The following is a 15,776-nucleotide window of genomic DNA, read 5'->3' on the forward strand; positions in this document are numbered from 1 at the left end:
GTGCTTGAATGAATGAAGAAATGAAGGACCATCTCCTGAACAAGCAGCACGGGTTCTGAATGTCCTCGAGACAAGAGATGTGTGGTCCCCGATAGAGGGAGGCGAGCTGCCCAATTCACTCTTGCAAATCACCAAGGGTCAAAGCACACTGTTCTTGGTACCAACAGCGGAGGAGGAGCTTGCCCGGTCTGGTAACAGCAGACACTACAGAAGGGACCCTGAACACTTCAAAGGGAAGCAAACCCTTCTCTTCTCCTGGGACCCAATAGTGACTGCGTCTATTTAAAAACCAGCTCTGTTTTTTCCTTTGAGCAGATTCCAGAGAGCTGAGACTTGGGAACCTCCGTCTGCCCACGCAGAGCAGCCTCACTAGACGTCAGCCCTCCCCTCCCTGCCTCCGGGCCTTTGCACACACCGTGGCCTCCACCTGCAGCATCCTGGGCTCCTTTGTCTAAAAAACCTACATACGCTTCAAGGGCCGCTTGAAACGCCACCTTCACCCAGTCTCCCCATCTCTGATTCATCGCCACATTACATCTGCATCCTCCCCGCGACGGCCATCACCTGACCACCTGAATTGCTCGCTATTTATCTCCATGTTTTATCTCCTCTCTCCTTTCATCCCACAAATATTTATAGTTCCTCTCTAAATGCCAAGTAGGCTCTGGGGTCACTGAGATGAAAAGGAGGGAGCAGAGCCTTGAGGAGATTACGGGCTCGTGGGGGTGGGGGCGGGGGAGCAGGCTTTAAGCTCACGGAGGCGGAGGCTGCCTCGTGCCCGCCGCTGAGCACCGCGCCCCCACGTCCGTGCCGGGAAGCTGCAAATGCTCAATACGAGCTATCCAGGGGATACGTGAACACATGCCTCTCCGAGTAATAAAGGAAGTGGCATTTCTTCTCGCATCCTCAATCCTCCCGGCTCTTCTTGCATTTACCCGATGTCTCCCACACCTCCCTCCCGATAAATATGAATTAGGAGGTGTAGCTGTGCTCTCACATTCAGCGCCAAGCCCCCTGGCTCTGCTCCACCTTCCCAGCTGTTCTCAACCTCCTGCAGCTTTGCGGGGCTGGGGGGCGGCTCTGGGACCGGCACACCGTAAAGTGTTCATGGAGAATGGACATCAGACCCCAGGGAGAAGGCTGACTCCCAGCCCCACCTCTGCCTCCTGGCCCCGGCCAGCCAGAGGCAGGGGTCCCGCTCCCTCTCCTAACTTAGCTCAGATTTGGAATTTCAGTCCTGAGACTTAAGAAGTGACTGCACTGTCTTCCTCTCCTGGGACCTCCAACTCACCCTCCGCCTGGCAACCAGGGTGAGCGTCACACGACACACACCACATGGGGCCCTAACCTCCCCTGGCTTCCAGGACGCAGAGAAGAAAGGCCAATGTGTCTCCGTGCTCCTGAACTCTGGCCACGCTGGTCCTCTGGCAGCTCGCCAAGCTCTTTCTCGCCTCAGGACCTTTGCACTTGCCATGGCTTTGACCTGAGATGCCCTCCCGACCTCCACCCCACCTGTCTGGCTCCCTTTTACCCTACAGATCCCGGCTCAGGTGTCGTCTCCCGTGAGAGACCCTGTATCACGCTCCCCCTCACGTATTCCCTGACTCTCATCCTCTCCATCACCTTCCCTTATTGCCTTCATGCAGTCATCACCAACTGTAGATAATTTTCCTTATTCTTTCAAACACATTTTTACCATCTGTCTCTTCTCACCCCCTGAATTGCAAGGCTCACCAGAGCAGATCTGATTATGTCTCGTTCACCATCTTATCCCCAGCACCATCCCTGACATGCAGCAATCGCTCGATTCCTTTGTGATAAATAAATGATGCCCATGTTGGGGAAAGGTGCGGAAGCCTGAATTCCATCTTCCTAAGTTTATTCCACAGCAGGGAGAGCATTAGTGGAAGACATCCACCCTGCCTTCCACCACTAACTCATCCACTCCGCAATTATCTACAAATTGTTCAGGGGATGCTGGGCTGGGGGCTGGAGAGACAGCAGTGAAAACATCACCCCCAATCCCTGTCCTCATGGGACTTCCAGTCAAGTGCGGGAGGCACTTTGAATACCCAGTGTCAGGGCAGGGAGGTGGGGGGTGGGCTGAGGGTGGAAAGACACCGGGGAGATGCCCCAGCCTGAGCAGTCAGGAAGGGCTTCCTGGAGGAAGCAGCATTTCAGCTGAAACTGAAGGATGAGTAGGGCCTTGGCAAAGGGAGGTGGGCCAGGCATGGGAAGGGCACACTCTTGACCCCTTGAGTCTAGATTTCCCTCATGGACAAAAGAGGGCTGGTGAAGCCTGCTCAGTGTTCTTGGAGACACCCTGGGCTGATGGCATGGGACAGGGACCACAGAGGGCTTCGGGAAATGGAGGGGGCGCCCTGTGGAGCGGGGAGCAGGGGCAGGGAAGGCTTGCTGTGCTTCACTGGGACCTCCAAGGAGGTCACGACTGCCATCTGGGGATGGCCACGCACTGCAGGGATTAACGTGCTTTGCCCACACAATCTCCCCATCGGTAGGGGAAGCCACCCATCTGTCCGCCTGTGCCCGGCTGATGGGACACGTGAACGGGGCCTGAGGCCGGGCCTGGGAGGACGGGTGGGGAGGATGGATGGACGTGCAGGAGGCCAGCAGGTGGGACTGTCGCCGACATCCTCTGTCCCCACTTAGTGGCCCCTGAGAGGCAGAACTGGAATCAAGGAATTGATTGGGAGCCGGTGGCTTACTTGGGAGGCTGGACCTAGAGTGGGGATGGAGGGGGAAGGGAGGTGACACGGATGCCTCTTGGAGCTTATTCCAGGGGGAAGCTGAGCCTTGGTCCAGCTGGGGAATGCGTGGACAGTGGGGAAGATGTGTCGGAATAGCCGCACCTGAGGTGCAAGAGTGTGGTGCTGCTTCCAACACCGCCCGCCGGTCATTGGCCAGGCTGTCCCCAGACGCCCCGGCACTTGGGCTCCAATGTCTGCACACCCGTCTCGTCCCACTGCCGACGTCTCCTGCCCAGCCCACAGGTCTCAGCCCAGGGCGCCCATCCTGGGAGGCTCTGCCTGGCACCCCAGCACCTTACTCCTCCTGACCCTGCAAGCGGCTCCCCCACCACAGGATTGTCACTGGACTCAAGACTTTGTAGAGCTTGTCATGATACGTTTATAGTCGTCTTGCTTCTTTTGTTTCCGCTCGGTCTTCCCCATGAGTGTAAAGGCCAGTCTTTCTCATTCCTCGCTGGATCCCCAGCATCTTGCATCACGCCATCTCTTAGAAGTGCTCAATTAAATATCCCTTGGACTTCCCTGGTGGCTCAGATGGTTAAGTGTCTGCCTACAATGCGGGAGACCCAGGTTCAATCCCTGCGTTGGGAAGATCTCCTGGAGAAGGAAATGGCAACCCACTCCAGGATTCCTGCCTGGAGAATCCCATGGATGGAGGAGGCTGATAGGCTACAGTCCATGGGGTCACAAAGAGTCGGACACAACTGAGTGACTTCACTTTCTTTCTTTCTTTTCTTTGAAGGGGTAAATTGCTGTCAATTCCAAGCTGGAAGTTCTGGGCTCTGAGGCTCTGAACTAGAAAGGCATGTGATACATGGAATCTTACGGTGGGGGGGTGGTCCTGGGAGGGGCGGTGACCTGCCCAAAAGATCATGAACTGGGGTCCTATACCTGCACCCCCACCTGGGACAGAAGCCCTGGCACCCCACCCAGCGCCCACCCCTCGGGGCCCCCCACCGGTGGCAAGAGAAGCTCTGGGAGTCCCTAGGGCTCCCTTGGCCGCCCAGGAACTGCTCTCTGCCAACTCTGGTTCATCTTCTCAGCCTCCTCTGACCCCGCTCTCCCTGCTGGAGAGGAAGCGGCCCAGACAGCTGTGCAGCTGGGACTCTCTCTAGATGAGACGCATTAATTTGCAAATATCTTCATTTATATGTGAATGCGGAGCCCCTGCCCCTCGCCAGCCTGAATGAGCCCTGCAGGTTGAGGAGCAGGTTCCCAGCACAGCTGCTCTGTGGCCTCGAGGCCACAATCAGATCAGACCCGAGAGGGTCTGCCCCTTCCTTCCCGTCCCTGTGGCCCCCTGCTCTGCTGCTCTCGGCCTGGGAGACCCCCCTGGTGCCTGAGGTCCTGGGAGAAGCCTGGGGAAGAAGTGAGCTCCGACCATGACTGCGCTGTGTCTGTGACCCTGGACAAGTCTCCTCCCCTCCGGGCCTCCGTTTCCTCATTTGTAAAACAGGGAAGGCTGCACGGTGGAGGGCTAGGATGACACGGGTTGGGGTCTGAGCAAGTTGATGTTGTTCCAGTGGGGGACCCTTGGGTGAGTCCCGAACTGAATTTCAACCTCATCTGTAAACTCAGGACCATAGAAAATAATAATGAGAACAATACCTGCTGCGGTCAAGGTGTTGTTAGTGATGATTAAGGGAAAGAGTGTGCATAAGGAGCTTTATGAGATTAAGAAAAAGGTGGCAGCTTTTTTTTTTTTTTTTTAATGGTGAGGCAGAGGCTTTTTTCTAGGCACTAACAGCAGACATGCACGGCTCTGGGGCTGGGGCTGCACTTACAGGGATTACTAACTCATGAGAGCCTCACGGGGCTGCTGGGAGCTTCTTCCTGTTGTCCCCTTTCAGAGATCAGGAAACTTGGGCACAGAGTTACCACCCCGAGAGATTACACTTCAGCAAGGGCTGGAGGAGCCGGGTTTAGAACTCAGGCCATCAGACTTGAGTCTCACCAAAACCCCACGATGACTGTTTAAGGCAATGTCAGTGCCAACTTGGCGCTTGCCAAGGGCACTTGGCATCTGCCTCTGTGGGGACGGAATCCTGTGCAGCTGCAGCTGTTGACCTTCGACACGCCTTCAGGGAAGTTCAGGGTGAACAGCAGGAATGAGACACTTTGTGCTCCAGAGGGCACAGTGGTAAAGAACCCGCCTGCCAGAGCAGGAGACGCAGAGGTGCGGGTTCCATCCCTGCGTTGGAAAGATCCGCTGGAGGAGGAAGTGGCGACCCACTCTAGCATTCTTGCCTGGAGAATCCCGTGGACGGAGGAGCCTGGTGGGATACAGTCCACAGGGTCGCAAGGAGTCGGATGCAACTGAGCACTTGCACGTTCATGCACGCTCACACGCACACAGCACACACGTGTTCCAGGATGTGGAACAGATCTTTAAATACTTAGATATTTTCAGGAACTGATTTCATGAGTCCAATCCTTGCACCTCCTCATATCTGGAAAAGCACTAAATCCCTTCACGGTGACGTCAGCCCCTCGTGACGAGCAGAAAACCTTCAGTGAGATAAGTGCTTGATTGCACGAACACCGCCTCCACCAGAGTCACCTCCCCCTCCTCTTTGGCGCAGTCTCCCAGAGCTGCAGCCCTCATGGTGCCCCGAGTAAGACTTAACTTGCAGCTCGCACACTGCGCGTGCTTTTTAAGTCAACACCAACCATATTAAGCCCTTTTAACAGGTGAGGACACCAAGGCCGAGAGAGGTCAAGGTCCCTGTGGTCAAAGGTAACTCAGCAGGGAGTAGCTGAGCTGGGGTTTGAACCAGGCCTTTGGACGCCAGGGCTGCAATCTGGATGCGTGAGATGGAGGGCATCCGGGATGTTCGGACAGTCCCTGAGTTTCCTTCCTGGCTCAGCAACCAGAGGCAGGGAGTTACTCTGGAACCCACACTTCCAGGAGCAGGTGTGTGTGTGTGTGTGTGTGTGTGTGTGTGCTCAGATGTGTCCAGCTCTGTGACCCCATGGAGGGTAGCCTGCCAGGTTCCTCTGTCTATGGAATTTCCCAGATAAGAATACTGGAGTGGGTTGCCATTTCCTCCTCCAGAGGATCTTCCTAACCCAGGGATCAAACAGGTGTCTCCAGCACCGGCTTCATCGGCAGGCGGGCTCTTGCTGCTGAGCCACGAGGGAAGTCAGGAGTGGGTGGGGGGCTGACAGTGACGGGATGCAGGGGCTGTTGTTTTCAGAGGCCATGGGCACCAGGCGGGGTGGGGCGGGTGGGGACGCTTTCTGGGAAGCCTGGGGTGATCCAGACGTTCACTGGTGCGATCACTTGTGCCGCCCAGAATGTTTTCTTCTCCAAAATGAGTTTTCACCTTTTTCTTTGCATTCTGATGGTAACCTGCTTGTCTTGCGTGTATGTGTGCCAAGTTGCTTCAGTCGTGTCCGACTCTTTACAACCCCATGGACTGTACCCCACTGGGCTCCTCTGTCCAAGGAATTCTCCAGGAAAGAATACTGGAGAGTGTTGCCATGCTTTAGGATCCCTTCCCAATCCAGGGATTGAGCCCATGTCTCTTACATCTCCTGCATCGACAGGTGGGTTCTTTACCACGAGCGCCACCTGGGAAGCCCAGCCTGCTTGTCTTGGGTGTGCTCAGAGATAACCCAAATTCTTTTTGGAGGTGGGTGCAGGAGAAATCATAAATAGATAGATGAAGGCGTCTGTGTGGCGGCTTGTACATCTTTCTGGAGTCCACATTCTCACCAGATTCACCCAATAAATGCTCAGTCTGAGCTCCTGACACGAATCCCAAAGGAAGCACCCAGAAGGGTCCTCCAGGGGAGCACACGCACCTTCGGCTCTTACCTAAGCGGGCATGGAAGGCCCACAGGCCAGATTCTCTCTGCAGACTGGCTCTGCCCTTGGCAATCTTCTTGTCCCATTTTCTAATTTTACCCGTGGGGAAACTGAGGCCCAAAGGGCCAAGGAGGGTGCTAGGGTTGTCCGCTCAATTTGCACATTTTATTGTACACCTGCTGTGTGTCGAGCCTCGTGCTGAGAGCTGAGGATACAAGGTGGTGGGGAGACCGCGTTTTCCTTCTGAAAAACCTGGGTAAGGAGAGTGGGGCCTTATCCTCCTGGTGGGTCAGGAATAAGACACTAAGCAGGAATGTGGTAGGTTCCCCACGAAGCATAGAGCAAGTCAGCTTGCAGCATGCGAGTCCGCAGGCAGCGTCTCCTGCCAGGCCTGACAGGGCAAGCTGTCCTCTAGCTTGGGAGCAGACTGCCACTTCCTGCCTGGCCACCAGGCAGAGCCGACTCAACGGACATGACTCTGAGTGAGCCCTGGGAGACAGCGAAGGACAGGGAAGCCTGGCGTGCTGCCGTCCATGGGGTTGCCAAGAGTTGGACACAACTTAAGTGACCGAACAGCAACCAGGCAAAGCATTTGGCTATGCAGTGTGAGAAAGCATGCACACTTGTGTGTGTAAAACTGTGCACGCCCAGTGCCGAAGCGTCTCTTCACTATCGCAGTGAGACCCCCTCTGGTGGTGGGGGGTGTACTGGAGGAGCCGCGGCCGTTGACTTTGGGGAAGGTCAGCTCTCCTGGGGTGAGGGACTGTCTAAAGGAGGTGTCACACCCGAGGACCTGCTCGCTTGGGTTCTGAAGGCGGACAAGGAGTTTACCAGGTGATCAAAGGGAGTGGGACCCAGCAAATATAAAGTATCAGAGCGCCAAAATAGGAATGGGGCTTTTTAGGGAGAGATGGGAACGCGGCAGGGCCTGGACTGGGATCCGCTACCTTAAAGTCTTCTAGCAAAGGGGGCAGGTGCAGAAATACTAAGTATCTCCACCCGCAAGGGCTCTTCCTTCCCCATCCTGGTGCTGCTTTGGACCTCGGGTCTGGTTGTTCAGGGTCTGTTTCCCTCCCAAGTTTGAAGCCCGTGGGAAACCACAGAACGTGCTCCACGGGCATCTGAACCCGGCGCAGCCGGTTCACCTCCTGTCTCTGGCATTCCTGGCTGTGTGGCCTTTGGTTATTTGCTCACCCTCTCTGGACCTCAGGGTCTTCACCTGGAAACGGGGTTTGGAAAACCCCACCTTGCGGGACTGTTGGAGGAGTGCCCGGGAGGCCAACGTGCAGGGTCCACTCCCTGCGGCCGAGCGGCCCCCTGACCCCTGCCCTTCACCCTCCTCCAGGGGATGACCCCTCGGGAAGGGGCCCCTCTCCTGCAGCGAGCCCCAGCTCTGCCTTCCAAGCCCATGGAGGGTCCTCCCGAGACACCGCTCCCGAGCCCGCGGGCGCTGCGGGTGGGCGTGAGAAGGCTGGCGAGGCGGCCCCCCGCCCCGCGGCCGCGCCCTCACCTGACCGTGGACTGGTACACCAAGTCCTCGCGCCGGCGGTAGCTCTCCATGTGGGAGAAGTTGGTGGAGAACATGGCGTCGAAGGTGAAGATCTTCTGCTTGATGGTGCCGCCGTCCGTCACCTGCAACGCAGCACAGAGGAGCCGGGGTGAGCGCTCAGCCAGCACCGCCTTTCCTGAGGCGGAGGCTGGGCTCCCGAGACGCTGCGGAGAGGCAGGCAGCCCGGGAGGACTCTCTGGGGCAGGTGTCGTGAGCGTCACTCTTACCCTCCCGGGTCTTCCGTCCCCACTTGACGATGTACAGGCTGAGGCTCTGAACTCAAGGCCCCCCCTGAGGCCCGACAGTTCAGCAGGAGCAGGGCCACCCTTCTCTCGGGCTCGTCCCAGGGCACCAGGTGAGGCCACTTTGGTGATCCCACCGATCGGCCTTGCCAAGATGATGACCAAAGCTTGGGGCGCTGCCCCGCCTGGGGCAGAGACTGTAAATGTGTTTGGCCCAAAGCCATCCTTGCCCAAAGAGAGAGGAAAAGGTGGAACAGGCTGAACAGGAAGAGAGGAGAGGAACTGGGATCGGGGAGCAGTCCCCCTGGGCTGAGATCTCGTATGATTTCAAAATGCTAAGCGGCAACAATTTCTGATAAATTCTACAACGGGGAGGGCCAGAATAGCAAGGGAGTCCAGAGGCGGGGCAGCACCCAGCCTGCAGACAGAGTAACCCTGGAGGGCTTCCTGAAGGAAGCAAAGTCTCAGTTGTCTTCTGAAGCAAGAGTAGGAGTCAGCCTGGTACCCGCAGGGAGGGCTCTCGAGCCAGAAAGGGCAGCAGCAGCAAAGGCCCTGGGGTGGGAAAGAACTTCGCGTGCTCAGTGAAAGGAGCCTATTCAGAGTACCTGGGGCGGAGAGTAAGTGAAGTCAGTGAAATGAGGACTTCGTTAGGGAGGGCCTGGTAGGCAAAAGAACTCAGCTCTCCTGAGGGCCGAGGAGGCACAGAGCTTCAGGTTCTGTTTACAAGCTCCTTCTGATTGAAGGGACTTGTCTGGAGACCAAGGAACCCGGGGGAGCCTGGGAGGAACCCAGTTGACTGACACGGGGGATGCAGAGAAGACGACACGGTGGGGGGCTTGCCTGCCTCCGGCTGCCCTCGGCACAGGCGAGGAGGGAGGGCACGAGGTCCCCATTTCACACAGGGACACGGAGGCCGCAGAAGGCAGGGGCTCCCGGGAGGTGGCAATAAAGCTCCCGCTGGAAGACAGAGGCTGCTCGGTGCCCAGCTGCTCACAGCTGATTAAAAGCTGGACCCCAGCGTGCCCTGATCCCACCGCCCGCCTGCCCGCACCCCCAGGGCCGGGCTGCTCCCCGCTAATGAAAGTGTTACTCCACAAAGCAGCAAGGTACGTGTTGTCACTGTTTCAATTATTTATCTGTTTACCCGGCTGCAGTTTTCCGCTTGTCTCAGCAACTCTATTATAGGCCAGGAGCTTGCAGCCTCTCACCACTCAGCTGGGCTCCGTGCTAACAGCCTGCGACGGGGAGGCCTCATGCCTGGTCCTGGAGAAGTGGAATTAACTCCCTGCGGCTCTGTGTGCTGGAGGCAGGAGAGGGGGCTGGGAGGGTGGCGGCCAGGGATGGGGTTTCTCCAAGGGGCTTCAGGGATGCGGGAGATGCTGAAAGCTGCCGCCCAGCCTAGCCAAGGCAGCACTGGGTCCTCCACCTCCCTGGGAGGACCGGCCTCGGCACAGCTGGGCCACCCTGGGCACGTCTGGATCCCAGCTGATTTGGACCACATCTGTCTGGCCAAGGTGGTTTTGCTGCTGGTTTGGGGGCTTCCCTGTAGCTCAGACAGTAAAGAATCTGCCTGTAATGCAGGAGACCTGGTTCGATCCCTGAGTGGGGAAGATCCCCTGGGGGAGGGCGTGGCAACCCACTCCAGTATTCTTGCCTGGAGAACCACCGTGGACAGAGGAGCCTGGTGGGCTACAGCCCATGGGGTTGCAAAGAATCAGACATGACTGAGCAGCTAACACTTCAGAGAACAGAGATTCAGTTCAGTCCAGCCAGCATTTATCAAGTGCCAGCTGTGTACCAGGCACAGGCAATGCCAGTATGGATCACCCTCCTGAAACTGCAAGTTTGTGAGAGTAGGAGTCCTTTTGCAGTGCTGGGGTCTCCAGGGAGCCCTGGCTGGCGGGGTTCAGAGTGACGGCAACACCTTCGCAAGCTCCGGGACCCCGAGAGGGGTCAGCAGTGACTTGCCACTCCAAGGCTTCTCCGAGCTCACACCTCTGTGTCTCCTGCAGGCTCATCCGCAGCGCATACACTTCACTTGCTTCCTCCCCGGGGGCTTCACGCTTTTTTGACGGCGCTTGCGGTGCAGGGCTTCCCCGGTGGCGCTAGTGGTAAAGACCCCGCCCGCCGATGCAGGAGACATAGAGACGCAGGTTCGGTCCCTGGGTCGGGAAGATCCCCTGGAGGAGGGCACGGCAACCCACTTCAGTCTTCCTGCCTGGAGAATCCCATGGACAGAGGAGCCTGGCGGGCTGCGGCGCATGGGGTCTCGAGGAGTCAGACAGGGCTGAGCGACTGGCAGGCAGCACACAGGGCCATCAGGAGCCAGGCTGTCCCATCCCTGGTCTCTCCCCTCGCCTCTCACCAGCTTCCCAAATGGGGAATCAAGACGGCGGAGGGAGAGGAGCAAAGTGCCTTTAAACCAGAGCCCTGAACTGGGAGACGATTTTACTGCCTCCTCGCAGGGACATCTGGCGATGTCAGGAGCCAGGCTTGGTTGTCACAACTCAGGGGCAGGGAAGCTGTAACCCTCCTACAAGGCACAGGACAACCTCCCCCCGCCACCCACAAAGAATTATCTGATCCAAGGTTGGGAAGTCTGCTTGAAGTCCCTCCCTTTTCATATAGCAGAATGGACCATAACCTCCCCATTTTGCAGATGAGGAAACTGAGGCTTGGAGAGGCAAGGTGATGCAGCCGAGGTCCCACACCGAGCTCTTGGCGGAGTGCTGACTCCCAGATCAGGGTTTACACGCCACCCACTAGGCTGCCAAGGGCTGTGAATGAACTAAACGCCTCCCTGCCCTTCTCTTTACCCTCAGCGGCTGCCTCGTTAGGAGGGAAAATGCCAGAAGCCAGCGGAGGTGTGAGGAACTTTCTGCTACAGCCGTGAGAGTGGAAGGCATCCCGCCCATTTGACTTGCAGCCTCACCTCTCTTCAGGCGCTGCTTTTTTTATCTCCTCCTAAAATGTGGCAGCCCTGTCGTCCCAATCTCAAATTTCACTCCATTTTTTTTTTATTATACAAAGGAGGGTAAAAAAAATCTGTCAGTAAAACTGTCTCCTCAAATTTATTCTCCGGGACTGAGGTTTTTATTGCTGGGAAAATACACCCACACCCCACATACACTCACATGTACCCACACACCCCAGATAAAACACCGAAGAATTATTTGAGTCATAAATTGCTGTTTCAGGCTGTGGGACAGGGAGTTTCAAGGACGCACCTAGCTTTCTTTTCCTTCTATTTACATCTTTTTCTCTGGGGCTGTGTCTGGCCGCTGTGGTTACACTGGCAGCCTGAGACAAGCACTCACTCCTTCTACCCAAGGGATCTGCTGTCCCAGCTCCCTGCCACCGCCTCGCCAGTCTTCCTCAGCCTCAGGGAGGGTAAAGGAAAGTAACGGACTCGAAATTCACTCTCAGACTCTGTGTATCATGGGAGATAGCACAGCCCACGGCCAAGTGAGAGGCCAGAGCCAGGGAGACCGCGGCTATAGCAACAAGCATTAGACAAGTGTCATCTGAGGCCCACGGAGGAGCTGAGGCTTTCTTTGGAGGAAGGGGCAATCGCAGGAGTCTTCCTGGAGGAGGTGGGCCCTCTTCTGGGAGCACTTAGTCTCAGGCTGCTTGTCCCTCCTATGGGAGGCTTGAGCAAGAAGCTAGACTGACTTCCTCCACACCAGTCGAATCCTTGGTTTTCGGTTACTACTTGGTACTTTTGATCAAGCTATAGCACCTAAGTCTCAGTTCCCGCATCTGTAAAATGGGGATAACCCGACTTATCTTCTTGGAAAGATTAAACGAGACAAGGCTGGGACAGATCGCCTGGTGTGTGGTCAGTGGAGATACCAACTGTTATGAACACTAACACTTTTCTGAGTCACCACTTTTTCTGTGTCCCTTTTCCCTCTTCAGGGCTAAAGAGCAGAATATCGCTTGCTGAAAAGCCAGAGGATGCAGAAAATCAGTCAATGAAAGAAAGGGTCCAGCCCTGGGGAGGGGGACAGGTGGAAGGAGCCGGAAGCCAACGTGGGCACCGAGGATGGAAGGCAGGGGTCCATGCTTGCAGGGAGAGAGCACAGAGGCCCGGAAACTTGCTGAACTGTCGTATGATTGCATCAGCCCAGAGAGAGAGCTTGAGGAGGCTCCGAGCAAGGACCGGGGTGGCAGGCTGGTCGCAGAGACTCCAAGACAGTCTCCCAGAGCCCAGGGCAGGTGGGGCCAGGAAGTCAGGATAGAGGATGGCAAGGCTGGCAGGGGCAGACAAGGTGCTGTTGGAGAGTTGAAGACGTGTGGGGTTTCCTTCCTCCAGAGGGAGACGGGCTTGTGTGTTCAGCCATTCATTCAACAGATTTTCACTGAGTCAATAAACAGGCTTTGAATGTGAGCTACTTCTAGAACATATACTCTGTGAGGGCAGGGTCTCTATCTACCCTGTTCACGCTCTGCCCCCCAGAGCTGGGCACATGGTACTTAGTAAGTATTTGCTACACGAATGAGCTGATGCTGGGAAAGATTGAAGGCGGGAAGAAAAGGGGACGACAGAGGGTGAGATGATTGGATCGCGTCACCAACTCAATGGACATGAGTTTGAGCAGCCTCCGGGAGTTGGTGATGGACTGGGAGGCCTGGCGTGCTGCAGTCCATGGGGTCGCAGAGAGTCAGACACGACTGAGCAACTGAACCGAGTTGAATCCGCACCACGTGCCAGGCCCTGGGGACCCCACGAGGAACCGAGAAGCCACCCCTGCTGCTTGACAGCACAGACTGGCCTCAGGACAGCCTGCTGCAGCCACGCCTGGGTCGGATGGGGCTTCCTGGTAGGACCAGGCCCCACGGGGAAGGTGGCGGGACCATCCGTGTGGTGATGCCCCAGAGAGAACCCGCGTGCCCCTGACGCGCTGTCTCTCGGGGGCCATCCTGAGACAGGCTGGGACCCGGGACCCTTTGCTGCCATGCTTCCACCTGGACAAACTTCTCAAAAATACTAAGAAAGTCTGTGGGACTAGACATGACTGCGTGGATGCTGCAGCGGGAGCAAATTCTGGACCAAATGATACAAAAGACCAAAAAAACCCCCCAAACCAACTGCCCCTTCTAAAGAACTGGGAGCAAAGATCAGGTGCCGGGAGCGAAGACAGGGAACTCCCCATGCCCCCGTGCACTCAAGCCACGGGGGGGCACCCAAGCCAGCCCTCTGGACACACCCCTGCCCTCAGCCCACCTGAGGGATCCGTTCTCGCCAGCACCCCCTCCCCCTGTGACTTGCTCTCTCTCCCTCCCGATGCAGCAGGGGCCCAGGGGAGCCTTGCCTGAGTCTCTTGTCTGTCCTGTAGTCAATTTCTATTGATCTGGAAAGACCAAGAACCCCGGCTAGTATTGGTTCCCTGAATGATCAGCTACAGCGAACGGAGACCTGGGTTCTAAATCGCTCTGCATCTCTCCTCTTTCCAGGCCTCAGTTTCCCGAAATGCTCAGTGAAGAGACGTGGGGCAGGGTGAGCTCTGAGGGCCGTTTCTACTCTGAATGCCCAGATGCTCTGATTCTGGAACAGCTGGCCCCGGAGGCCGCACCTCCACATGCCCTGCCCACTCAGCCGAGGTTCCGCAGCCGCCCCCGGGTCCCAAGGCTGCCTGACCCCGCCTCAGGGCCCCTACTGCCCCCCGACCAGTACATCTGGCTTCAGCCGGGCTGAGCTGATTTTGCAAGTGCAGCCACCAAAGTGTGGCAAACGGACTGAATCCAGCCAGCAGCGAGAGAGCCTGCGGGGCTGACGGGGGTTTTCCATTTGAAAAACAAATAAGTCTCCAACTCTAGCCTCCTCCCAATGTCCCTGGGTGCCATCATCCAGAAAAGAAAAAAGAAAAAGGAGTTGGGGGAATCGCCTCCCCCTACCCCGAACCTCCTCCTCTTTGTGTTCCGCAAAACCAATTACAGGTTGGAAATAGCTGTAATAAACTTGATATCCCACTTATGGGCCAATCCCGCCGCGGCTGGAAAGTGTAATGGTGGCGGAGAGTGAAAACCACTGGTGTATTTTACCGCAGCTGTTTAAATCGCCTGCCTACATTATCCCAACTCCTCTCCAGCCGGGAAGGAATTTGCTCTCCTGGAAATGGTGCAGCTGAGGTCTCTGTGGCTGGGCAGTGAGAGGGAGCGTTTGCAAGGAGGGCTTTAATGAACTGATTAGACATGGAAGAGCGATGGCGTCTGGGCTCGGGAGTCAGGCCGGCTCAGGTTCAAATCCCAGCACCAGCAGGTTCCAGGCGGCTCCCAGGCTGTTAGAACGGGCAGGAGCCACGGCTGCCCTAGAGGCTTGTCGTTGAGGGAGAGGGACGCTGAAAGTGATGAATGGTGGCCAGAACTCTGGGCCAAGCATGAGGAGGCTCAGCTCCCCCGTGGGGGCTGTCACTGCTGGCTCTGGGCTCTCAAGCAAGTCACCCATAGTCTTGGAGCCTCAATTTCCTTATCTGTAAGAAGTTCATCAGACCCAGGCTTCCCTGGTGGCTCAGCCGGTAAAGCATCTGCCTGAGATGCAGGAGACCTGGGTTTAATCCCTGGGTCGGGAAGATCCCCTGGAGAAGGGAATGGCAACCCACTACAGTATTCTTGCCTGGATAATTGTATGGACAGAGGAGCCTGGCAGGCTACAGGCCATGGGTTTAGAAAGAGTTGTACATGACCGAACGACTGAGTTGTTAAAAATGCCTTAAAAAGAACCTGTGAAATGCCTATATGTGAAAGCATCTTGTAAAACGTGAAGAGCACATCTAGAAACTTCTGCCATGCGATTGGCACCTGGAAGTCTCCTCTCCACCCCACTCAACCTCGAGTGCCTAGCATGGGTTTTGGCACATGGTCTGCCCTTAACGTACATTTGTGGAGTGAATCAATGAGTCAGCAACAGAAGAGTGTTCTGAAGTCTACTCAGACATGTCTCCATCCAACCACTCAGAAATTATGCGGAGAAAGTGCCCTCTGAGGACCGCAAAGGTGATGCCAGATCAGACACTGCTGGAGAAAGGCTGAGATCAAGTCAGCCTCAGTACTGGGGCCAAGCCGGCTGTGCGTTCAGGCATTCGCTTACTGACTGAGTTCTTTTCGAGAGCTATGCTTGATTCTGGGACAGCTGCTGCGGACGCAGCTTATGAGCCGGTGAAGAATCATCTCACTTAACTGTCTGCAGTGGGTGTCTTCCAGCTCCTCCAGCAAAATCTGAAGCCCAGGAGGGCTGAGACTTCATTTCGTTCAGCGTTGTATCTCCCCCGCCCAGAGCACAGTTGCTGACAGAGGGGGCTCTCGGTCAATATTTCTATAGAAACAAAATCTCTTGTACAGATGCAGAAACTAAAGGCAGTGAAGGGCTGCTGCTCGTCCAGGCTGCCCAGGCTGTCAGTGGAGGA

At 56.4% G+C, this 15,776-nt stretch overlaps 1 protein-coding gene across 2 annotated transcripts in view; it reads right to left on the bottom strand.

The window, feature by feature from the left end:
* The window catches only part of IGSF21 (immunoglobin superfamily member 21), a 281,725-nt gene that overhangs the window by 83,795 nt on the left and 182,154 nt on the right, over window positions 1-15,776 (bottom strand). For both annotated transcript variants that reach the window (XM_070777976.1, XM_070777967.1), the window contains exon 3: window positions 8,090-8,211. In XM_070777976.1, the coding sequence (XP_070634077.1) occupies window positions 8,090-8,211 (122 nt within the window). The remainder of the gene's footprint in view (window positions 1-8,089; window positions 8,212-15,776) is intronic.

This window comes from Bos indicus, chromosome 2 (assembly GCF_029378745.1).
Source record: "Bos indicus isolate NIAB-ARS_2022 breed Sahiwal x Tharparkar chromosome 2, NIAB-ARS_B.indTharparkar_mat_pri_1.0, whole genome shotgun sequence".
NCBI lineage: Eukaryota > Metazoa > Chordata > Mammalia > Artiodactyla > Bovidae > Bos > Bos indicus.